The 25,975-nt window shown below is 37.7% G+C and overlaps 1 protein-coding gene across 4 annotated transcripts in view; it reads right to left on the bottom strand.

Moving 5' to 3' along the window:
* The window catches only part of ITSN2 (intersectin 2), an 85,750-nt gene that overhangs the window by 31,346 nt on the left and 28,429 nt on the right, over positions 1-25,975 (bottom strand). For all 4 annotated transcript variants that reach the window (XM_061990044.1, XM_061990042.1, XM_061990043.1 and 1 more), the window contains exons 3-19: positions 22,753-22,845; positions 21,176-21,239; positions 19,351-19,514; positions 17,884-18,081; positions 17,488-17,584; positions 14,188-14,330; positions 12,839-12,902; positions 11,180-11,317; positions 10,982-11,067; positions 9,799-10,061; positions 8,935-9,084; positions 8,561-8,701; positions 7,679-7,766; positions 6,958-7,097; positions 3,903-4,039; positions 1,489-1,937; positions 378-499 (exon numbers count right to left, since the gene is read on the bottom strand). In XM_061990044.1, coding sequence (XP_061846028.1) covers positions 378-499; positions 1,489-1,937; positions 3,903-4,039; positions 6,958-7,097; positions 7,679-7,766; positions 8,561-8,701; positions 8,935-9,084; positions 9,799-10,061; positions 10,982-11,067; positions 11,180-11,317; positions 12,839-12,902; positions 14,188-14,330; positions 17,488-17,584; positions 17,884-18,081; positions 19,351-19,514; positions 21,176-21,239; positions 22,753-22,845 — 2,537 coding nt within the window. The remainder of the gene's footprint in view (positions 1-377; positions 500-1,488; positions 1,938-3,902; positions 4,040-6,957; positions 7,098-7,678; positions 7,767-8,560; positions 8,702-8,934; positions 9,085-9,798; positions 10,062-10,981; positions 11,068-11,179; positions 11,318-12,838; positions 12,903-14,187; positions 14,331-17,487; positions 17,585-17,883; positions 18,082-19,350; positions 19,515-21,175; positions 21,240-22,752; positions 22,846-25,975) is intronic.

Raw genomic sequence — 25,975 nt, forward strand, 5'->3', positions numbered from 1 at the left:
AAGTTTGTCATTTTATATAGGTATCCACATCTCTATTTTATACACTCATATTTTAAGTAGACACTTAAAGGCCAACCTGTACATGTACAAACAGCATCAACTACATAATCCCTGATCAACTCACTTGAGAAAGTTTAGAGTATGCTATTGTTACTCTAACCAGATTTTCTATACCTCTAGGATATGTAGGATATAAAGAAAGATTTTATTTGAACTAATTCTATTTTTACACATTAAATAAACAAACAAATGTAAGTTTTGAGCAAGTCTTAAAATACACCAAAATAACGCTTTTGACACTTAAGACCATGAGGTATCTTATGTGTAGGGAAGTGGGGTTGAATTTTTGCAAGTTAAATGTCAATGCCAAATCTTACCTGAATTATATCCCCAGTATTAAAGCTCATCTCATCATGATTCCTTGCTTCAAATGGATACAAGGCTCTGTAATTTACCAAGGCAACTGAATTCCTAGACTCTGAGACACTAACTGCATTGCCTGAAAGGACAAGAGCAGTAGTTACCATCATATGAATATAACAAAGGAGGGGAGGATGCATACAATGCAAGAGTTTAACATGTTAATCACAGTAAAAACATAATACAGGCAATAAAATGCATTGTCTGTTGAAGTAGAGAGAGACATCTTTATGTTCTCATCTTCCTAGTCAAATTGCTCTGGCTAAGCCAGTACTTTGATATAGCCTTGTTTAACACACTGATAATCTTCCAAGTTGAAAAGATACCACTGCTACAACAATAAGTGTTCTGCAACAGGTATGAAGATTTTACTTGGAAATCTAAAGCACCACGATTTCTATATTTTTTGCATTTGTTTTCTTCAAGTCTGCAACTAATACTGCTAACTGAATATTTGACAAGGCATAGCTGAGGCGTGCAAATATCTTTCAGCACTGTTTTAATTTGGCTGTTGCTGAGCTCAGTGATGAAAGTGGCTAAAAAACTGACAGGAACAAATGAAAGATGAACTAATCAAAACTGCTGTTAGCAAAAACATTTTTTTTTTCAAAGTCTCACTACTAGAGTTAGGTTGACTTCAGTTATTTGGATTTTTAATAAGAGACATTGAGTAATGCAGAATTAAACTGAATTTCAGTGTTAATAATTGCTCATCACCGAGAAAAGCTCCACCATATTAGCATTCTGCTTTAAAGACAAAAATTGCAGGCCTCAGGAAAAAAGCTATTTAAAAAAAAAAAGGTGTGAAATAGTTGTGTTTCCAGCATCTGTGCTTTGTTGGTTGTGATCACTAGAAGAGTTGTCAGTCACAGGTACTGAAAACTGATAAAAGTAACCTAAGTTGACAGGATGAGTTATACTCAACTAATGACATAGAACACTGCTGTGTTTTTACAATAGTGCTTCAAGACAATAAGTCTGACATAGTGTCACATTAGCAATACTACTTCTAAAGAATGAAATAGCACTCAGGAAAAGAAGAACTATTACAGTAAAAGTCTAACAGACCTAGATTATCTTCATTTGTCCATGGTGGCTTAAGACTTTTGCCCTCTGTTGGTTTCAACAGATCTGCAAACTTCTCACTTATGTTTAACTTAGAAGCACATTTCTCCGCCTCTTGTGAGCTGGTCACTTCTTTTATCTTCTTGATTTCTTGGTTCTGCTTACGCCTCTCCTCAGCTTCTTTTGCTATCTGTTCTTGCTTTCTTTTATCCTCCTCCAGTTGCCTGTGCCTTTGTTGTTCCGTTTCCCTCAAGATCATGGCTTTCCTGTTCTCCTCCTCTGCAAGAAGCTGTTTGTTTTCCCCTTCTCTCATCAGAGCAACTGCTTCTTCAGCTTTCAGCTTCTCTTGAACTTTCTCCTGCATCCGTTCTTCCTCCAATCGCTTCTTTTTCTCTTCCTCTTCCCTTCTGATATTTTCCTGCCACCGGTTCTCCTTCTCCCGTTTTGCTTTCCTGAAAGAAACGAATGAGAGGGAGGAAGGGAAACGTTGAAATAAAAACGAGATTGTGTTCATAGAGTAACTGACTGCACTTGTCAGTAAAACTGAGTTTATGACATTGATCACTCTCCGCTCTGGGCAATAAGCTCTGCTAGAGGAGACCATGCCTTGCCTTAACAAGAGCGTCAGTATATTTCACATATAAATAACAAATGGATTAAAATTCTTGGTATAGAAACACTGCCAGGTGGTTACTTGTGCAGTGCCTCCACATGCACTTCTGCTCACCTACTTCCTGATGAGCAAGAAGTGACCTGTTAAACAAACAAGAGTATTTTTAAGCTGTCTACCAAGTTAGTATCCAAATCTCATGACCAGAAATTAAGATTTCCCAACAGATGAATAACAACATTTTTGCTCTAGCACATATAAGAACACCCTTTCCATTATCTTTGCTGCCTAAATTTTTTGCCTTTAGCAGTCGTTATCTATTCAATATGTTTATTCCTGACACTGCCACACCCTTCAGTAGGCTGAAATCTGACTTTATGTTATGAAATTATTCAATTTTGTCCTGTGCCTTGTCTCTCCAAAGAAGTTCTTAACCAACTCAATACCCTTAAAATAATTTTCTTTTCGCTGTTGAAACCTTTCTTCTGAGAAGAGCAGACCCTAACCCTTTAGAAAACTTCTGAAGAGGCTGCTGAGGAGGGACCATGCCTAGAGGAGATAGATTTATCAAATTATGGTGGGAGGTCCATCATCTGATGGTCATTTTATTGTGTCTTCAAGCAGGATCCAGCAGGAGTTGTGCAGTAATGTTGTTACTCTATCATACAGCTATCTTCACACAATATCACTGTACATACAGCATATAGTGATCTTAAAGAGACTGTCACAAATGTTACTCCACCACACTGCTGTAAAAAAATGCTGTCATAAGACCAGCAGTCACACATACTACCAGGTCACTATCTCTGCTTCATTAAAAGCAGTCAAAGCAACTATGAATCACCGAGAATCTTTCTCAAAAGAAAAAGACAAAGCACAACAATTCTCTGAATCAGAAGTCAGAAGCAGTGCAACAAAGCAATTCCAGAGCTGAGGACTGCCCCCGGAGGTGTCCATCCATGCTCTTGCTGGCAGTGTTTCAATCCAGGGCTGCTAAGCATAAAACAGGTAAATGATAGTAGCAGGTCTGCAGAGAGTGAAAACTTAGTGGCATCTTAAGACATCCAGATTCAAACCCTATAAACCACGGCTTCTTAGTCAGTGAAATAAAAGAAAACAAAACCTGATGGGAAGAAGACGATGAGAAACCAAGAGCTGAGGACAGTAAAAGTTTCAGTGCTTGATGCAAGGCTGGGCTGAGCAAAACTAAGACCATATACATGAAGAGATGATCTTCTCAAACAAGTATTTGAATTTTCTCATTGTCTTCCTAAAAAATGAGCCAAAAATTGAAAAACTGCAAGCTTGCTCACTCATCCATCTTTAACACAGGAATTAAGCAGTCAATGCCCTTCAATTGATCTGAGGTATCAATCTCTCAACTGTCTTGATATGCATGACAAAAAGCTATTTGACTAGTCAGTCAGAAATGCTCTTAGGGAAACAGGTCAGATGTTTTAAGGCCAGCAAAACAAAGCAAAATATATGTGGAATTTCAAATGTGTGAGGAATATCTATTAAAAGAGCTAAAAACCTTAAAATTGAGGCTTTGTTTATTCATGCACCAAATCTGAAATTATAAGGGTTACTTTTACAAAAAAAAAGGAGATAAAAACAGATTGGAAAGAGGAAATTTCAACCACCATATACCAGTGGTATTCCATTAAAAATGTTCTCTCTAAGGCAACTCAATAGGATGTATTTTTACCAATTAGACTTTCTGTTTAATACAATCAAGTATCTTAAAGGACACCACAGCACTATTTTGCTTTAAAAACTGCAACATTGATGCATTCAGACATGCTACCTTGCAGCCTCATCTTCCAGTCGCTTTTTCTGTGCAAGTTCAGCTCTTCTTTTTTCTACCTCTCTTATTTTGTCCTGTTTGATCCTGTGGAGCTGCTCCAAGGCTAATTGCTGTGTGCTGTAACTTTCTCTCAGGTCCTAAGGAGGAAACACAATCAAGTACATCAAAAGGAACAAAGCCAGTCTTCCAAGAAAAGCATCCAGGCATTTTAATGCTTTGTGAACCAAGTTTTAATACAAATGGACAAAGTAATATTAAGTTTTCAGTAGTCCTTGGAGGTCACTGTAAAGAAAGTCAACAGAAGCTTAGGCTTTCAAATAGCCCTTCCAGTCATACACCTGATTGACATAGCAAATAGAACAGCAAAGGGAAGATACAAAACTGAGTGTTCAGGCACAACATTATCTATGGACATAGAAGGCAATGAAGCATATTTTAAGTAACTACAAGGAGGAAGACTTCAACTGAAAGTCAACATTGTATCATAAATCTGAGAATGCATCCCTTCAGCAGCATGCTGTTTTTTTGCAATGATTTCTGAGCAATGAGTGATCTATTTAAATCAGAAAAACTTATAAAAATATCCAGTAGGTTTACCACCGTGGGAAGCCACAGCCTAAACACACTAACTCACACTGGAATTTTCCTCTACTGTAAACACAATTTTGCTCTTTCATTTTAACACATCCTTCAATTCCTATTGCATCTCACTCTGACAACAAACTTTTGCACAGCAGAAAATCAGCACAGATCTTCTGGATAATTAAATTTACAGAAGTAAAAATAACAAGAATGGAATTACTTTGGATTGTTCCTCAGCATGTTACAAAACAGCTGTAAGATACTAGTTTCTCTTAGGAATCCTACTGATACACACTGAGCAGAAACACATATATCCTACCACTAATCACGTCGTCTATGAGACTGTGCAATTTACAGAAAAAGTGCAAGATAACAATATTTCTGCATCAGTGAAAGTTCTTGTAGAATCACAGAATCTTAAGGGTTGGAAACATAGAAACATTTTGATTGGAAAAGACTTTTAAGATCAAGTCCAACCACTAACCTCCCACTGCCAAGCTCAGCACTAAATCATGTCCCTTAGCACCTCAGCTACTTGTCTTTTAAATATCTTGAGGGACTCCACTACCTCCCTGGGCAGCCTGTGCCAGTGTCTGATAGCCCTCTCAGGTAAAAAGTTCTTCCTCATCTCCAATCTCAACCTCTCCTGGCACAACTTGAGGTCACTTCCTCATGTCCTATCATTCATTACTGGGGAGAAGAGACCGACTTGGAGTAACAAACTCAACCAAGCAATCGACTACAATTTTTCCTCAAACACCTTCATCTGGGAATACGTTTTCTTCTAATTTCGCATAGAAAATGAGGATCACTGTGGAAACAAACTTGCATTAGAAAAATTCTTGTATCTTTGATTTAAGGACAGAATAACCCTTATGCAAAATGGAAAGGTCAGTTCAGTAATTTTGTTTTGTTTTTTTCCCCCTTCATAAATCATGATCAAAGTGAGATTTCTGTCCCCAGCAGACAAAAGCAGTGTTGAGGTAAAACTGGGTAGGTTTTAGTACTGGGTTAATCTGAAGGTTTAATAGCATTGAGTTTGCCATGTCATAGATCATATGTCATATTCCGGATATTGTTATTTCTAGGCTTTTAAATTTGGACGAGAATTCATATACCTGACTCATAGCTTAAGTTGTTTGATACAGGCAGACAGCAACAGATGGAAAAGTGGGAGAAGACACTATTCCCATCTAAGACAGGTTTTTTTTTTGGTTGACATTACCTTAACTAAGAAGAAAAGTATCAGGGATAAACAATTTAGTGAACATAGTCTATTAATAAAGAAATGAAATGGCTATCGGTATTTTGCAGTTTTAATTTCTAAGCAGGTTAAGAACATTTTAAGTCTTTAGGAAGATGTGAAAGCCAGTAGAAAGAAAAAGAGCCTATCGATTTTCTTTTAGGAAAATTTAATAGCAGTTTTACATCCAAACAGAAAGGGTAAGCAGAGAAAAATTGCGAAATAATTGAAAACTAAAAGAGCCAAAGATTAGAAAATAACCTTAAGTAAGAGGAAGAGGTTGTTGAGACAGCTTAGCAGAGACAAAAGGCACTGAAGAACAGAATCATCCATATTCTCACACTGTAAGATAAGGCAGATAAAAAGCCAATTAATCTTTGCACTGTATTTTGAAAAACATTTTAGGGAAGACTGAATCGTGGAGGCAGCCACTGAACACAGCAAGCCATGCAAGAAATAAGTAACTAAAAATGCATGCTATTATTAGCCATTTTTTAAAAAGAAAAGAAACTCCTTAAAATTGTTTGCTTTTTTTTTTTGTATTCTTTTTATTGGACACTGCAAAGCCCTCATGCTGGCCCAGTGTAAATCCATTGCTTAAGAGGAAATTCACATCGATGCCACATGGAGTAAGCTGGGAAATAAAGTTAAGAGGATGCATGCTGCCCTGCCTGAGAGCTGTATGCATTTTTAGGCAAGTCAAGAGCTGCCTCTGGAACAAAAACAGCTTCAGTGGTCAGTATTTCTTAACTTCTACACAAATAAGAGTGGTCTATGCTTACTTTTAGGATAATACCTAAGTCTGCTATCAGGATCTTGTACTATGCACCATGAAACCCTGCATTTCTTTCAATGAAAGTTACATTTTCAGTTCATAACTTCAAAATACTAGTCATTATAACCCAGTACTCTACGAAGAAAATTTGCAAGGGCCTGAAAAATTTCAGTTCTAGATCAAAATGAATTGTAGAAGGCAAAAGTTGAGAGTGAGCAACAGTTGATTCATGCAAAGCAATGACTAGCAAGAAGTTCATTATCTAGTACATTAGTTTTAAATGTACTTTTACTGCACTATTTACTCCACGACTTTTGATATTTCTTATTTGACACTGAAAGTTGGGAAAACCTTTTTGGGAGCCTCATAGAAGTGCCACCAATCACTATGACTGTATGAAGAAATAAAGATACTGCTTATCAGTGTAAGACTAAGTATTTATAGAATAGTTGTACCTTAAGCTGACTGTTAAATGCATCCATTTCAGCAAGTTTAGAAGCAGTTTCTTTCTCAAGGGCATCTAGTTGTTCCCTAAGTCTTTGGCATATTTCTTCCTTTTCTACAGACCTCTTGTGCACTGAACTGATGCCTGTACCTGCAAAAGGAAAAACAAGCAATTTTACGAGGATTTCTGGTTTTGCCATTAATGTTATCGTTTTCCCAATACGTGCACATTCCCAATCTCTTTCCTCACAAAAATTCCTTGATTTAGCTTTTTATTCATATACAGGATAAAGAAGAAATGGCCCCAACACCCGAGACATACAGACATTACATGTTACACATACAGAATAATTTCCAACTTGTTTCTTTTAGTATCAGACCAATTCATAGCAAGCTTATCTAGGCAGAGACTTGTAGTGTGATCTGACGTAAAGACCAGTGTAAATTTTATATAAGACTATTATTAAGACAATCACAAGGATGTTAAAGGTGTAGTAGTATCTGTGGGCTGCATAGTCTGTATAGATAATGTTTCAAGTCAAATCTTTACTTGCTCATTCTTTAGAACACAAACGAAGTGATGCAATGCAGATGAAACAATGTTAAGATAGCACTAACTGTAGAGATATAAAAGTGAAGGTGGGATTAGCTCTTCCAGATTTTTAAGCCTTTTTTACAAGTGGTCAAAAGCTAGCAATGCACATGGAAAAGAATCCATCTGCAGGCACTTACTCTGAGTGTTTTCCAGTTGAGTGTTTTTAATTCTTTCACTTAACAACTGCTTTTCAGGAACTAAATAGATGAGTTTATTCTGATATTCCTGGAGACATGGAAAACAACATAACAATTTTTTAATATTTTTTATACACTAGAAAGTAAAAATGGGTGAATTTTCAAACACAAATTCAACTAATGTTAACAAAATGTGGACGCAAATTACAGGGTAGAAGAAAAAATTACTTCTGTACTCTCCATAGAAATACCATTAAAATTGATGCTTTTTCAAACAAAAATATGAACACAGCTAGAAAAAAAATTAAAAGACATGCTAAAAGTGTAGATATTTTCACAAGAACATTTACTTTGACTGTTCCAATATAATATAAAACAGTAACTTTCTGTGATATCCAGGAGCATGAAAAAAAGTTTCCCTTTAATGCAGGAGCATTACACAAAAATATAGTAGAGGATGACTTACACTAGTCAACTGATTTGAAATAATTCATGTTTTGCTAATCAAAGAGAGAAAAAAAGAGCAGCCAAGTAATTCAACCCAGAGATCAACTTGCTCTACATAGAGGAAAATATTCCTCGTATAAATTTCAGCCTGGAGACACAAAATAATTCATAATTAAAGAGAATTTACTGTTATCGGTTCACAAAAGAACAGCTGAGGATTTGGTAAGTGTCTTTATTAATCTCTCAGCTTGTTGTAATACAGGTAATAATTTCTTTAGCACTAGAAATAAAACTAAAAACCTCTGCAATGTCGATGGCCTGGCTGATTTCCTCTCAATCTGGTGCACTATTCCTCCCTGTGGGGATGTATTGCCAACAGCATTACCAAAACACAGAATAGTAAGTAAGTTACTGGCTTACTATTAAGTTCCCTACCTGAAGCTGCTGTTGTAGTTGCTTGACTTCCATGATTTCTTGATCATATTTCTTATCTAAAACTTCCAGCTCAGCTTTTCGAATTTGCTTTTTACTTCGAATATCTTGCAATCTGCCTGAGATTTGCTGATGTTTGTCCGTCTAGAAAGATATCAAAGGCAAATTATACCCCACGCGGCAGAAATTGCTTCTCCACTAGATGCATGGGCAGATTAGTTAACGATTAATTATTTAAAACAACTCAAAATATCTCTTTCAAATTCCTCATCCAAAACACAGGACTGAAACTCCTAGTGGGTCATTAACATAGATTCTAAGATTTGCGTACTTTAAGATACTGTATTTCAAGTTCTGTAGTGAAATTTCTGTCTTACCAGGGCTTCTAAGTCAAGATTAAGGCTCTTCTTTTTAGAAGTCAACTTGACAATTTCTTCCTGCTCCCTGTTACGTTGATTAAGAAGTTCTTGGCGACGAATTCTCTCCCATTCCAGTCGTCGCTGCCGCTCAAGTTCTTGCTTTGCTGCCTGCAGAAAAGTTACGTTGCCTTAAATTACAATGGAGATGCATAACTCAGAGACCATGATTTAATATCATGTGCTCTATTTCTAAATAGTGTAAACAGCAACACAACACACTATCTTTTATAAAGTGCTCTTATATATTTCAGCATCAAAGAATGGAGGAAGTGGTCCTGTAAGATTCTTCATGCCATGCTCCTAACTCTGGATGAAGGGAAGCAACATAATTCAGGAAGAAAGTCCATTTAACTTGGAATACTGCCCATAAATAAGCACATTGACAGATATTATTCATAATCTCCTTTGAGTATTTCACAGAACTACATATAATATGCAAGTCTTATGCATGCACTGAGACACCAGGTAGAAGCAAATTTATCTGAAATTCAACTGTCAAAACATTCTCAACTATGAAATCAGTACAATCTTGTTGAGTATGCAGATTTTTTCATAAATCCAAGAAGCCTGTCCAAGAAAATCCCTGTTTGTCCTACAAAGTATCTGAAAATCTTCATGACGTACAAAAACTTGATTCCTTTAAAACAGACACAATATTTTTACACAAAAAATATCTTCACTCTCCAAGGCAAACGGCCAGTGGCCATGTGAGGAGACAGGGCCAAAGCTAACATTCAGAACTTGAATGCTCTGTCAAGTGGCTACTGTATGCATGCATATAATTCCTTAAAGTATTAAAAAAGTAAATTTCAAGAAAACAACCTCCCGCCTTTCTATTTCTTTCCTCCTTTCTTCTTCCCTTTGTCTTTCCAGCTCTCGTTGTCTCTCCAGTTGCCTTTCCATTTCGAGTTGTCTTTTCCGCTCCTGTTCCTGTCGTTCCCTCTCTCTTCGCTCTTGTTCTTCTCTTTCTTTCTGAGCCTTACGTTCAGCCTCTCTCTGCTGTTGCTCCAACAGGACCTGACGGCGTTTTTCCAGCTCCATATTTCCTCTCTCATAGTTGGCTTTCCTTTTGTCCTCAAATGTCACTGAAATAAGGAAAGGCTGTTATTTCAGTCCTGTGCAAAACACTGCTCTCAAACACCTTAGTTATGCCACTAAAGACAGATACTTTACTTTCAGCAAGCTCAGGTTGTTGGGTTACAGCTGACATAAACATGTTAGAAGTACTGTTTTTCTTTTCAAAAAACCTTTACGTTTTCCTAAGTCTATTCCAATTGAAAAAAAATCCCAGTTGTACAGACATAACTGTCTTCTGTTAGAAAGGTTTTTCACTGTGCAAGAAACATTAACACAAAGAGAAAGAGTTTAGTTTCTAGGGGTGTTCTCTGTAAGAGCTCCTGGAGCTAAAAAGAGCAGAAAACAAGACAGGATCAAGCTCCATCACTGCAGTATAGGAGAAAAAAAGAGAAATAAAGGAATTTTTTTAGGGTCCCAGCAACTACCCTTCCAAAAAGAGAAGTCAGTCATGTCTCAGAGAGAAACTTAAGAGACCTTTGCTGGTTGCATCAGGGAGTCAACAGTATGATATACATCATGTGCAAACTGCACTTGGTTTTCAGAGGACTAAACTGCATTGGAATCCCCTTGCTTTCAAAATGTCCAGAACAAAGTAATGCCAGGAACTTTCAACTGGAAAAATAATATATTTCAGCAGCATGGCAGTATTTGGCCATGAAGGATTTATTTTCCAAAATACATTATTAATCAGCACACTTTTCCTTTCCCACAGCTAAAAATATACCCTATCTCTGACTTCTCAACTCTATTAGATGTAACAGGCTGACTATGTCCACTTAACAACCTTTCTCCCATCCATGTTAAAAGGGATCTAGCTGAAGTCCTGAAATGAAGCTCCCTGGGGATCTGATTGTGTCTTCTACTTTCTAATGGTTTCAGTGCCTTTCAAAGACAGACCTATACATTAAGGATGTGAATTTTGTTTTACCTGGGTGTTTTTTCTGTGGCTCCTCCTCTTGCACAGGCTGGTAAGATGGTAGAGATCCATTTATATTTTCGGTGTATTTTCCACTTCTGGAAGGAAAAAACAACAACTCACCATTGTTAGAGAAGTAACACAGTTGTTTTCTTTGTATAAAATGCTTCCATTGAAAATATATATTGTTTCACTCCCTCAGCGATATACCTGAAAGAAGGTGGTACCAGTTCAAGAGGCAGAGTTAGCGGCAGAGGTTGTCCAGCTTTGGCCATATCAGTTAGGTGCATGGCTAACACAAACTCATCAGCTTTCAGCTGTCCATCTCCGTCAATATCAGCCAGTGACCTGCACAGATTTAACAGCAATAATAATTAGAACCAAACATCTCTATTACTCACAAACGATAGTTGAAAAAATTTACTGTAAAAATGTATTTTAAAATAGAGAATTCCTGTGAAATATTCTGCTAAAAATAACTACAGTTAATAACATTAATAGTTGATGAAGTGAGATTTTTTATAAGTAACTTACTGCTATTCAGATGTTTCCATAAAACACAGCAAAAAGTGTAGGAAAGGTTAAGAGACAACTCTAGATTTACTGCATTACCCAGAGAAGAGTTGGGAAGAGAATCCAGGACTGTTCTTAAACAGCTCAACATACTAGAAATCACTTCAGATTTTTTTTTAAAGCAAAAAAAACCATTATATACAATTATTTCAAATTCTGCAACGGGAACCTTTGCACAGAATTCTTTTTTCCCCTTGTGTCTCCTCAACAGCGCAGGGAAGACATGAGCTGCCCCACAGTACCATGCAATGGTAGGCAAAAGATCACCAGTCCTCTGTAAGGAGGAGGGAAACCACACAATCACATCATTAGCCTACAAAATGCTCCCCACACAACCAAGGGGTGGAGGTGGTACAGGTGGGGAAAGCAGTGAAATGTTTCCAGAGATGGCAGCAAGTGAGCAGGAACCTTCCTCAAAGATCTATGTAGATATAATTGCAAGAATGTGTCCTTAGACTGCACTTCAGAAAAATGCTTAATAAAATAAAAGCTTGTTCAATAAGCAGTTAAAAAAATCCCCTTACTAAAACCAAAAAGGAAATGAACAAACAAACAAAAAACATCACCCATACACACCCCACAGTGAAAAACAAAAGCAGGAGATGATGAAACAAAATTTTATTACATTCAGAGGCCAGCACTCCTCACACATATCAGTACCACTGCTACAGTAACTACACCATGAATATGGTACCCTAGTAGAAATATTATTAATTCCTTACTTTGGGCCAAAACTGAAACTTGGGCTGTTCATCTTCTCCACAGTATAACCAAGTTACGTTTGAAGGCATAATCAAAACTACTATATCTAGCAGGGCAAATTATTCAAGCTTTCAGATAATTGTAACCATTTCCATGACCATAGTAAAGGCAAGTCTTACCACATGTGTCATACGTAGATATGTTTAGGGATCCACAGTAAAACTCCTGAAGTCTGAAGAGGGATTTTAAACTAACTGTATTTTAAACTAACAAACTTGATTTCAGGATCTTACTTTTAAAACAAACCAACCCTCACCTCAGCTAAACTACTGCATCACTGAATCGGAAATTGAAATTCATGACCGTACCATTGTATGGAGCTTAAAAGAACAGAAAGTAAAAATAGTATATTATGTAAAGATATCTTTTGAACAAACTAAGATGACTAATGAAAAAACTAGTTTAAGAAGTAGCTTAGTTTCAGTTTATGATTTTTGATCTATGGTGTTCCTTTATAGTTTCTTCTTAAACAAAGTACATTTCCTCTCTTAAAGCAATAAACACACTGAATTCAGAATCGGTAACTAAACTTACCAAATAGTAGCCAGCTGAGTCTGTGAAAGGTTTGATTGCAGAAGGGCATTCCTTGCTTGAAATCCTTAGTGAAAGTATAAAAGATTTTAATAAAAATAAACACTTTGAACAAAGATTCACTTGTAGCAAAAAAAAATGGGTCATGAACTAGGGCATGTTCATTTTTAACATTAATCTAATCTATTTTCATCAGTGGCTGACAGTTGGCTTTACTTTCAAGCTTAACAACTGGCATTACAATCTGAACACAAAGACAGTGTACCTTTTTTCACCTGAAGCATCTAACACAAAAACTGGCATGAAAAAGGGACATGAAAAACTGGCATGAAAAAGCACAGCTGACTGTCTACCTAAAGCTTGAGCTAGCATGCTGGAAAGCCATCAGCTTTCTTTTGATAACACAGAACCACATACCTTTCCAGGCAGGGTGATGAAACCTTCAGCCCAAAATCAACTGAGTAAGATAAAAAGCAGCGAGTCCCTTTCACAAAAGAGAACTGCCTTCCTTTTTTGTATGTTAAGAAACTGAGGCAGAGGCTTGGTAAGTGCTTATTGAAAATGGGAAACGTAGCCAGCTACAGACAGAGATATTGACTTTACGTCCACTAACTCCTTGACCAGTGCTCTACTGGCTGCATTACTGTGAGCAACATAGTTTTATAAGAACTTCCATAAAACACTACTCTTGTAGCAACTTTGTGTGAAGTCTTTTGAAACCACTATAATGCCACGACACAGCACAAACGTAATCAAAAGCCAAGAAGGAATGCCTCCCTTAAACTACTTCTGCAAATTCCAACCAATGGCTGTAGTCTTTCCTAAATTGCATTCTTTGACAGGATAAAGGTCAAATATCAAAGCAATTACTAATACATATACATAGAAGCACATGGCACAAAAATGATTGTGAGATGTCTCCCATTTTATGAAGTTATAAGAAAGAGTCTCAGACCAAAGAGTGATGCTTGAAAAATGACTGCTGACTTGATGGAGCTAAGTAACTTCCCCAGCCTTATGGTTCTCTCTTCCAGTTAGAACTCACCACTGCCACTCTTCTGCTGTAGCTTTAGCTTCCCCAGTCCACCTGATGAGACTGCTGTCCTCTCAAGGCCCTCCAGGTCAAACACAGGGCCCAAGCCAATAAACTCATGGATATTTCCATTTCTTGGCTGACCGGAACCAGTAGCTGAAACCCACCCTTTTCCTGCATATGTCTGAATTGCAACAATTTCAGCTTTTATTTCATAGGGAAGTCATATTCCAAGCCAGGATTCCATCCCTCAGCTGTGACTTTCCAGAGCCATAAAACATCGATGCTTTTCCCTTTCCATATCAAATGTCATACTCACCTGATAAATATCCACTCATACTTTTATCAAGACTGTTAAATTTCTGTCTGTATTTTAATCTGGAGGCCTGAGGAACTGCCCAGTCTGACGATGTAATCTTTGGTGAATTCCCAACTAGTGAAGCACTAGAGGAAGAATTTGAACTGAAATACAATAAAAAATAAAAAGAGAGAGAAAGAGAGAGAAAGAGAGAGAAAGAGAGAGAAAGAGAGAGAAAGAGAGAGAAAGAGAGAGAAAGAGAGAGAAAGAGAGAGAAAGAGAGAGAAAGAGAGAGAAAGAGAGAGAAAGAACTATAAGTAAATTAGCTTCATAATAGGCGAACAGATGATATAGATTCTGGTAATATGAAAAAACTTTCACTGTTTTACCTCTGCTAAATTGTTTTAAATATTTTCACAGAACCACAGAATGGTGGGGGTTGGAAGAGACTTCTAAAGATCATTTAAGTTCAATCCCCCTGCTAAAGCAGGTCCACCTAGATCAAGTCACTCAGGAATGCATCCAGGAGGGTTTGGAAAGCCTCCAGAGAAAGAGCCTCCACACCCTCCCTGGAGAGCCTGTGCCAGGGGTCCCTCATCCAAACAGTAAAGAAGTTTTTCCTTAAGTGCAACGTTTTGTGTTTCAGCTTTTGTCCATTACCCCTAAACCTACCACTGGATACTACAGAAAAAAGTGTTGCCCCATCCTCTTGATGAACACACTTTAAATACTTGATGTGAACTAAGTTAATTAAATATTAATGAGGTCTCCCCTCAGCTTCCTCTTAGCCTCCAGGCTAGACAGCCCCACGTCCTGCAGCCTTTTGTCGTAAGGAAGATGTTCCAGTCCCCAGATCATCTTGGTGGCTTTGAGCTGGACTCTTTCCAGAAGTTCCCTGTCCCTCTTCAGCTGGGTAGCCCATGATACTCCAGATGAGGCCTCACCTCACCAAGGCAGAGTAGAGGGGGTAAGAGAATCTCCCTCAACCTGCTGGCCACAGTCTTTTTAATGCATCCCAGGATGCCACTGGCCTTCTTGGCCACGAGGGCACATTGCTGGCTCATGGTTAGTTTATTGTCAACCAGCACTCTTAGGTCTCTCTCTGCAGAGCTGCTCTCCAGCAGATCAATCCCCAGCCTGTTCTGGTGCATGGGGTCGTTCCTTCCCAGATGCAGGACGCTGCACTTGTCCTTGTTGAACCTCATGAGGTTCCTCTGTGCCCAACTCTCAGGCCGGTTGAGATCCCGCTGAATGGTAGCACAGCCTTCTGGGGAATCAGACAGTCCTCCCAGCTTGGTGTCATCAGCAAACTTGCTGAGGGTATACTCTGTCCCCTCATCCAGGTTGTTGATGAAGATGTTGAACAAGACTTGCCCCAGAACCAAACCCTGTGGAACTCCACTGGCCACAGGCCTCCAACTCAATTCTGTGCCATTGATCACCACCCTCTGGGCTCTGTCATTCAGCCAGCTCTCGATCCACCTCACTGTCCACTCATCCAAGCCACATTGCTTGAGCTTACTGATGAGGATGTTATGGGAGACAGGGTCAAAAGCTTTGCTGAAGTCAAGGTAGATGATATCTGCTGCTCTCCCCTCATCCAGCCAGTCGGTTATACTCTCATTGAAGGTTATCAGGTTGGTCAAGCAGGATTCCTCCTTAGTGAATCCATGTTGAGTTTCTCTGTGTTTTGAGAGTGCATCCAGGATGAGCTGTTCCATCACCTTTCCAGGGATGGAGGTGTGGCTGACCAGTCTGTAGTTTCCTGGGCCATTCTTCTTGCCCTTTTTCAAGACTGGAATGACACTGTCCTTTCTCCAGTCCTCAGGCACCTCACCAGTCCTCCATGATTGATCAAAAATGATAGAGACTTTCAACACCAATATGGAATTTTACTATGAAAGCAGGGACACATATCTACAAGGTAACTTCTGAATAGATCCTGTTCCCTTGGTATCACAGGTACTTACGCCTCAGTCCATCACCACAAAACAAAAACCGAAGAAACCATAGGCAAACATTTGAAGTTTCACAAGAATGCTTACAAGGGCTGTGAAGCCTTGGGTAGATGTCTAAGTAACTGTAAGAGGTATGTAAATGAATAACCATGAACAAAAAATGTATTTGATAAACTCACAACCAAAAGCAGCTTCTAAAGCTACTAAAGCCATTATATTCCATCTCTACCTATTCTTTCTATTAGGAACAATGACAGGCTGAATGGTGTTTCTCCAACATACTCAGCTTCTGCAGAATACACCGATGGAGTGTTTAGTTATACCTATAAACCGTCTACATGCAACTGCCAGCATTTTCAGTGTCCCACCTTTGAAGATCAGACAAATCCAGGTGCATCCAGCCTGTCTTGTTAAAGCTAATCCCCTACTCTTTCAAGCCAAAACTATTTGCAGTGTTATCCAAAGCAAAGAATGCTGATATAAACAAAGCCTTTCGGGCATGACGCTGGACAGACATCCTTTGCAGGGAATTAGATAAGGTGACAGTGAAAATGCTGTCAACAGTTACACTGAAGAAGAGCTACTCTGTAACACTGCAACACCAGCAAAGAAAAAAAGAAAAAGAAAAAGGATGATTACAGGCATTCCCCATGGCTACAGGCACACACCATGCCTACAACCATCTTAATGAACATCTGCTGCATCGAGTATCTGCTTGTATGAAGAGCCCAAAGTTACATACACATTCGTCTTAAACGCATTGTATCAAGCAACAAAGAGGTGCAAGCTGTTCTGAGATACCTGGAACTGAGCTGGGGCTGCAACACCCTCTGGACTGTGTTTTGGGAGAATGTCCCCCAGTACTCAATTGGCTAGATGAGCCCAGTCCCTCACTTCATCTATGGCAACACTATGAAATTAGCAAAAGTGAGCAGCTGATTACAAAGATTCACAGCCTTCTATTATTCAAAAAACAAATGCACACATAAATATTTATAACAAAAGTTATTCCTACACATCTGCTAATTACATGGTGCCCTCTATAATGAATAAGCATATCAATCCATTAACATTGTTTTTATAACCACTTGGTAAGCTTTACCTCTATTGACTATTGAAGTGCATTCTCTTCTTTCTGTCACTGCATTCTCTTATTTGAACTTCCTGACAACTCTGGATATCTTTGTTAGATTTACTCAAAATCTTATTTACTGTGCATAACAATCTATTTTCAGACTCAGTAGATCATATTAAACAGACTTCAGTAGTACGCCTTCCAAAAACTTATGGATTCTTTTATATTCAAAATATATTATTTATAAACTAGTCTAAGGTATAACCATTTTAAATTTAACTTTCATACCTGCTAGATCCCAAATCGATTAATGACTGTGCCTTCTGTATACTGGTACCACCAAACCCTCCTGCCATGGGACCTAAAGAACCAGTATGAGGCAAAGCTGAAACAAACAAACAAATCCAGAATAAAAAGCTGTAAAACAACCAAGTATAAAGCAATGCTTTGTAATAAACAATCAAGGCTTTGACAGAAATAAGTAAAGCTAATCAGTGTCTTCTTGTGAAGATTAACTAGTCAGAACCAATTTGACAAATGTGAAAAAGTTGGGAAAAATACAACTTCTAATTTTTGGAGTTTTAAGAACTCATGTGCAAGTATTAGCATTCCTGTCTGCAACAAGCCATGATGAAAATAAGATCCACAGTTTTGAAAGCGAGTACTGGACTGTATTATACTTACTTGAAGAGAAAGGTATGGACAAAGGCTGCAGAAGGCTGGATGTTCCATTTGGCAACGAGGAGGTACTGACAGAAGGCACCAGGGGAGCAGAGATAACCAAAGGAGGAATGGAAGTCATGGAGGTCATAGACATGGGAGCTAATGGTGTGATCGTGGACATAGACGTTGGCATGGACAGATTTGGCATACTACCCATTCCTAGAGCAAAATCCAACAATGCACGATTTAATACTGCAGAGGCTCCAGCAAGAAGTTGGCTGCATTATGCTAGACAGAAACTACATAAAGCAACCTACATCCAGAGATACAATGACCTAAACCAGATGCTTGTGCATAATATTTACTTTCTCTAAAGTGTAGACTAGAGAGCTGGCGGAGGAAAATACACTGAAGAACATGAATTAATAAAAGAAAAAGTATCCCTGAAAGCAATTAATCCTCAAGGTAGATTTTGCTAGTGTTTCATAAAAGAACAACTCCTAGTTTTCCACAATTGCAGCTATAGTTACTTCGTCAACAAGTCTTTCCACATCTGGCCTCTGTGACAGAATTAAAACACAACTCAAAAGTTGTGACAATCCTCTACAGGGAAAGCTGATATCATTTCTGAACTAAAGCTCTCCCAGGTGTCAGCCTTGAAACCACCTGTACAGGTGAAAAGTCAATACTTGGGGATGCATCCCTGGCAAATGGTTTCTTTAGGATCACTCCCTGAGGCAAATAAAGGCACTCGAATTACTGGCTGAACCTTGTGGAAGACAGTATGCAGTTAATATAATGGAAGGTTAATAGGAAGTAATTGTATGCCAATCATAGCTCTCTCTAAATGCATGCATTTGCATATAAACACACAAGATTTGTGGATGGGCAGATATTTTAAATCATGTGTATTTAATATATGCACACATTTAATCTCAGCATAGAAGCATGCACTGATTTTGTAATCCAGTTGAAGTCACTACATATACTCATTCTTCAAATCAACACAAGTATGCACTCAAACCCAAAAAACTGTTAGAAAAGGGAAAAAAAATCTTATTATTATTCAACTGATCATATAAGCTAACTAGACAATGATTCAGTTTGAAAAAATATTTAAAGTAAGCACTGTACCAAAACTCCAACCTTTAGTAAGTTCAAGTTAAAAAACCCCAAGTATAAATAGGTGAATGAGTAGGAGGAAGACAAAAAAAACACCACATGACAGTTTGCAAGTCAGATGGTAAATGTGAATGGCCTTCTTGCACCTCATGTCAACATTCAATAGAATGTTTTCCTTCATGATGAGATGTCTTAAAAGAATGAAATATCAAAATGTCAAGAAAGTGACTTTGTGACAATATCCTTGAGGTTTTCTTACTGATTCACTCAACTGTTGTGGTCAGATTAATGCTTGTATTTGGCTGCAGTTAACTGTACATTACACTTAAGTGTACACTACACCAAAAACTGTATATTCATAAGTACCAAAGCGAGCTGACATTAGCGGTGAAAATACTGGAGTTTGTTTCATGACAGGAGGGAGAACTGCAGGCAAGTGCTGCCCTTGCAATTTCAGCTTGATGAGTTTCATTGCTATAGAGAACTCCTGCTGATCCATTTTTCCATCCTTGTTCAGATCTGATAGTGTCCTTAAAAACAAAATAAAATTACATTTTAAAAGCCCACAAGGAAGAAAAGTAAACTTTTACACTTTATGAAAAGCTTTTCTATCAAATTTATTTACTGCTTTTGCACAAAAAAAGCCAACAAACATACAGCAATCATTTGTAGAAGTGTTTTTTTCTCCAACATTCAAACCCTCAGAAGGTTGCAGATCTTAATTTTTCTAGCTTGCCAGTCTAGACGTATTGAAGGTGAACCTGGACTTCCAAACATAATGTCTATCTAGCTGTATTAAGTATAATTCACTTGGCAGTCTTCTGCAGGCTTCAGTTTTAAAGTTTCTGTGTATTATTTAACGTCTGAGAAAGCAGGAAGACAATCAGAAAAGTAGTAGTCTCCTGTTCGGTGGATACACTTGTTGCTACAGATATGCTTCTGCTATGCTTCTTTCTATGGTGTTGGCCAGAGTAATTACTTTGAACTAATGGCTGGCAATACAAGGAATTAGTGGAAGAATCTGAAAAAGAAGGATGCCCAAACCTGCTAAAGGTACTATATACCACCGTGGATCTGCATTAATTCACAGACAGTGGCTTTCTAAAGCTTGATATCCACATGGCCTTCATTGTTTTCCAAATAAATATAATGGAAAATATATATAACATCTATTTGTGCATATATAAACAGACAAAATGTTTGGTCAAACAGAAAATATGAAATCTTCCTAATACCTAAACAGGTGAGGATCAGGCACAGGAATGTAAATAAACTTAGGAAAAAAAAAGAAATTGGGCAATATTAAGATATATTTTCCCTTTCCTTCTGTTCCTATTCAGTATAAAAACCCCAAGGCCCGATGCAAAAAACACTCTTTGAGGCACTTGGAGTGTCAGAAGTAGGTAACTTTACTGAGAACTTCAAATGAAAAATTCTAGTAAAGGCTGAGAACACAGACATTTTCCTCTTTGTAGCACAAGTTTTGCAACCACCACATACAGGCAGCAAAGAACAGCACTTCCTCCATTTCCTGTATTACAGCATTGGTTGGTGTATTATAATACATCTTACAGTGTATTATAACTGACCTTCTACTAATATTTTCTGTTCCTTCAAAATATTTTTTTTCCTATCTTCTACTTTCAGTGTATTTTCCACTACCAGTTTAGTAGCATATAATTTTTTTCCCCAAACTTATGGTCATTTTTTGTGCTTACTAGTATTTCAAACATCATTCAATTTAGCATCTCCAGCAATTCTTTAACCCATTATTTATCTTTTTCCGTATTATTGAAGTGGGGTTTCCTATATTTTAAATAATAATATGGAAAAAGACGTAAAGACAAGGTTTAACAACCACCTTTGTGGCAATCCAGAAGGCATTTCCTGCTATGAAAGCGGAAATTTATCATTGCTTTCTGTTTCAAGTACCTATCATAATTTAAAAAGGCTGTGTTCAATATGATCCACTTTGAATTACCATCAGAAGAAAGACTTTGAAATGTATTGCTTTTTAACTGTTTACACACATATAGGCTCAATCTCTCTAAATTTAATAAAATTTCAACGATTCAGACAATGCTTCTTGTCTGACTGTTGAAAGCCTCTTTGAAACAACACAACATACCAAAGACAGTATTTGAATGCTATGCACCTGTCTTAAAAAATAAAAAAGGAAAGAATACCTTACCATATTTCAGCAAGGATTGAAGCTGGTAGACCTGATTGCAAAAAAAAGGTACGTGCTTGATCACCTACGATAAACAAGATAGACAGACAGACTTTTACACTAGAGACATAGATTTTCAGAAGACCTCAGCACATTCTTGTGGGCTCTGAACGTCAAATGTAAGCAGCATGTCAGATGCCAAGCTTTCCAGTTTTGTACTACCTAACTCATAGAGTGACAGTCAGATGTCCATGTATTCTACAGTTCCTTGCTCTGTGAAGTGATTTCAAATCACTACAAAAAGCTTTAACAGGTCAAAAATCAATAGTTGCCAACAGTTTAACAGAAACAAGACTTAAAGAAGTAAAACTGATGGAAAACTGAGTCCTGACCCAATTACTTTTACTGGAAAGGATGTGCATGCTACTTCTTTCCCTCTCCTTCCTTAAGTACCACCTCTCTAGAAAAAAAAGAAATATATCACATCCTAAATAATTTTCTGTTCTGTCACTGAATATCCACTACTTCAGTAATTCAGGAAGGGAATCGGAACTTTTGTGCAGTCCAATACCAAGTTCCACATCAATTGGTATTGATTGTGCTGTTTAATTCAAGTCAGGTAGTGTTGTTTATGCTTACCTAGGACTGAATTACAGATGCTGAAAACTAAGACTTCAGGTTATTCTTTCAACTCTGTATTCCCTTATATTAATACATAACTTTTCACTTCAAGCACTTGTCAAAAATAATAAACATGCAGATATACATGGGAATGCAAACTTTTCAGCTGGTGGTAAACACCAGCCTTCTCAAGCTGTCTGGCCAAGCAGGATTTATGTATCACTAAGCCAGAACCAAGGCCAGATGTGGATGTTCCAAAACTTCCATCTCTTGGATCAGTCTTTTTGGGGCCATCAATGTCCAGATAGGGCATTAGCAGAAAATTAGGAGGGTAGGAGTGATCAGGGCTGGTCTTTAGTGCTCACCCGCACACAAAGAATGGGGTGTTCTTAAATTAAGTCATGTTTGCCAGTGAAATCAAGGTGTATAGCAACATGATTCAATTGTTTCAGAGAAGCAGCTGAATGGAACTAACAGCCATTATCCAGAACTCGCTGAAGGTCCAAGGATTAATAAATTTCAAGCAGTCATTAACAAGAACAAGCTGTCAGCATCTCTCTCCCTGCTTCCTCCCCCAAAACAAAGACCTCTAACAGCACAGTATTCTCTAACACTGTTCAGACAGAGTAGAGACACTTCTGGTGTCTCTGCCATCACTTGTCACAAGAGCTACTGTAAGTGCTCCTTGGCAAGCTCCCATCAAAGCATAGATTTCACTTGATACTCTTTCTTGTAACTAGACAGAATGACAGCATATAACCAGTAGGTGCAGAAGTGGCAGGGTTAACAAAAGGGCGTTCCTGTGCCAAATTTTAGCCCAAAGTCTGTAGAAGTTTAGTAATAACTCATGGGTGTTTGCCCAAAGAGCAGGGTTATTAGTCACACAACAAAAGGGCTAGAAATAGCTTTCAAACTGTTACACAAAGATACTTATGTGTACACAGAAGTTAATGTGTAATGCAGAATTTCTGACCAACCTGTAATGTAGCCTCCTGTGGGTTTAAGGCTATCAAATTGTTTGTCATGCTTGGCCCGCTCTTCAGAGGTGATGGCCCATATGTTTGGACCTCCTAAAAAAAAACCCAAACAAAAGACACCAAACAATCAAATAGAATGAAGACTTTTAAAAAATAAATCTTGCAAAATCAAAGCTTGGCTTCTCAAGAGACGAAGTTAGATCTAGACACACCCAGCTCCTACCAGTTTGGCAAGGACTTCATGAAACACAAACCTGCTTCCCAGATGTGCAAGCACTAGCTGAGACAATTCCTCAGCTAGATTGCTTTTACACTCAGCTTTCAAACAAGCTCTGTTGTCCTTCAAAGCTAGTGCAAAGCAGCTTCCTGTTGCTGCCGATTGTTTGCAGCCCAGGCAGGATGCACATGGCTCACTATAGCCTGTGTGAACTAAATACTCCTCTGATTCACTGATAAACAAATGGCATTCAATGTCACTTAAAGGTTCTCAAAAACAGGGCTAACGCCATACAGCTGCCAGTAAGACTCATGCTTCATGTTGGCAATTCTCCAAAACCAAAATTGGGACTGGTAACAAAAATATGCTAGTTTTGTCTGACCAAGGAGTAATATTCTGTGTACGTGGGTTTTTTTGGGGTTTTTTTTTTTTTTAGGCAGCCTACAATTTCAACTTACTACTTTTCAATATTTAAAAAAAAAAAATCAGTACACAATATCACAGCTTCAAAATAACAAAAAGAAATTGCAAGGAATAATAAATCATGTTTACAGACTTGTGTTGATATACTGGGCAGAACTACAGTGACTTTCAGAAACATTCCAACCTGCTGTATAAAGGTCACTGTGTGTGTCCTTTGCAGGAAAAGCAGCTTGCCAGAAATAATTGGGTTTGGTTTCTAAGTAGGAGGAAGTTTTAGTCAGGAAGTTCTTGACAAATATCTAATTCTTTAAATCAATGAATGCAAGAATGAGCCAAAATTCTGAATGGAAACCCCTAAACCAGCATTAAAAGGTTATTACTTAAAAAATCCCACATTTAAAAATATATTCTACTGAGCATTATTTCCATGGAACTGTTAAAACTGATATTGAGGTATTTGTAGGACTCCATAAAAGACAGTCAAAGGAATAAATAATTCTTCTAATAAGATATTATCAAGCTGCTTTAAAAACGACAGTACTTTGAAAGTTACTGTAAAATGCTTCCTCTTTTCCCCACACAAAACTAATTTCAAAGCTTTGCATCTACAAAATTTCAACAGCTTTTTTCACTATTTTTCAGAGAATAGCAACAAAGTTATGGGACAGCAAACTGACACATCAACAGTGCTAATCACATCTCATCTGTGTTTATCCATATAGGCAAACACATTTTCCAAAAATTCAATGTCTCCTCTCAAGAAGGTCCTTGTTAAGACTATCATTCTCCTGTATGTGTACATACTTAATTCTTTACCCTTGCTGCTTAGTAGGAAAATAAAAATAGTTAAAAAAACCCAAACCAAAACAGAACTCGCTGGGGATATGACTAACAGGAAAGGAGGGAGGCTATTAGGATACCCTAATACACCTGAACTTGGGAGTTCTGCTTCCCTCTCTTGAGGATATACCATTTTTTCAGCAATCATCTCCATGACAGGATCCTTACAAGTATAAATTTCATTTAAAAAAATATCTTGGACTAAAACCCATGGCATTACAGCAAAAAAATGCTGATAACTACAAAAACACATTAACAAAAGTACATAGTGTGAATGTTTCAGGAGGCTGAAAAGACCAATGTGATAATAATTCATGTCCGAAAGTAAGAAGAATTTCAGGCTATCCCTGAGGATGGAGAATGAAAATAATATTTTCTGCTGACAAATTCCATAAAGGTACACTCTCCATTTTTTCTCTCATAGGCATGGAACGAAATAATGTAGTAAGTCTTAAAACCCAAAGCAGACCTCCTCCCACATAATTTGACTTTCACTTAAAATATATTCAAATATACCTACCTTATAAATGAAAACACAGACTTTATAATTATAAATTCAAAGAAACCACATTCTGTTCAGACAATTGTAGCCACATTTCTCAACATCTAGCAACATTCAATAATACCTCAAAATTTAAGATGTTTGAAAGGAGATATCAGAGCATCTTTTCATTTAGAAAGTTGAAGGTAAACATGTACTAAATTCCAACTAGAAATGAGAAAGGGGAATGGGCAAGGGAAGTAAGGCAGTATCCAAAAAAAGCCCTCCCAAAGCTGTATTGCTTGCAAGATAATCCTAGAAAGTAATGTGTTGGGGGTTGGGATGGGGGTTAGGGGGTGTGTAGCTGGAATTAGGATCTAGAGAGCAGCATACGTTACAGTCAGCACAGCTCTCCTAGTCTGACACTAAAATTTTTGGTCCTTGTCTGCAACTGAGCCAAGTCCCAGAAAATTTAAGTTTTCATATTTAAAGAGAGAGTGCCTGCCATTTTCAGCCTGAAATAGAATGGGCCACTATTTTATGAATATAGGTTAATAAACAAATGCTTTCATTGACCAATGGTTAAAATTAAAAAAAAAGGCACCTAATATTTATGGTAGGGATCTACAGCACGGGCATTCAATACTTGTTATCTAAAAGAGTCATTGTTTTTTCAACTCCTACCCCAATATGCAACAAAGAGCACAGAACAAGAGAAAAGGTTAAAGGATTGCAAGAGCTTATTTTTAGCTTAATCAGGCACTCATGACTCTTTAGATTTTACCATTTGGTTCTGTAAATGAGAAGAAAACCTATGTACAGAAAGTGTCATTTAAATTAATATTCTTCAAAATACTGTGCAAAAATACCACATTGATTTATCTGATATTAACACTTTGAACAGTGAAGATCACAAGGTCTTGGCAATTCCACAGAGTATCACAAAATCATTCTTCAAAGTAATTGCCATGTTTAGTACCTACTGTACAACTGACACCATGACAATAAAAACTTACCACACACAAAATTAGATAGAAACTCCATTCTCCTGTGCAATTATCATCACAATTCTTACAAATACTGTGGCTGTTTTCCAAAGCTACCAGTGGTGGTAAAACTGGTCACTCAGCACCACTGCCGAGAGAAATTATACTGTGTGGTTTACAACCAACCAAACTTGTCACAGTTAAACGTGCCCAAAAGTGAAGACTGCTCCTTTTCTCAAAGGACAAAGCTGCAGGAAGAGTCAAAAAGAAAGACTT

The sequence above is a fragment of the Colius striatus genome, chromosome 2 (genome assembly GCF_028858725.1).
Source record: "Colius striatus isolate bColStr4 chromosome 2, bColStr4.1.hap1, whole genome shotgun sequence".
Taxonomy (NCBI): Eukaryota; Metazoa; Chordata; class Aves; order Coliiformes; family Coliidae; genus Colius; species Colius striatus.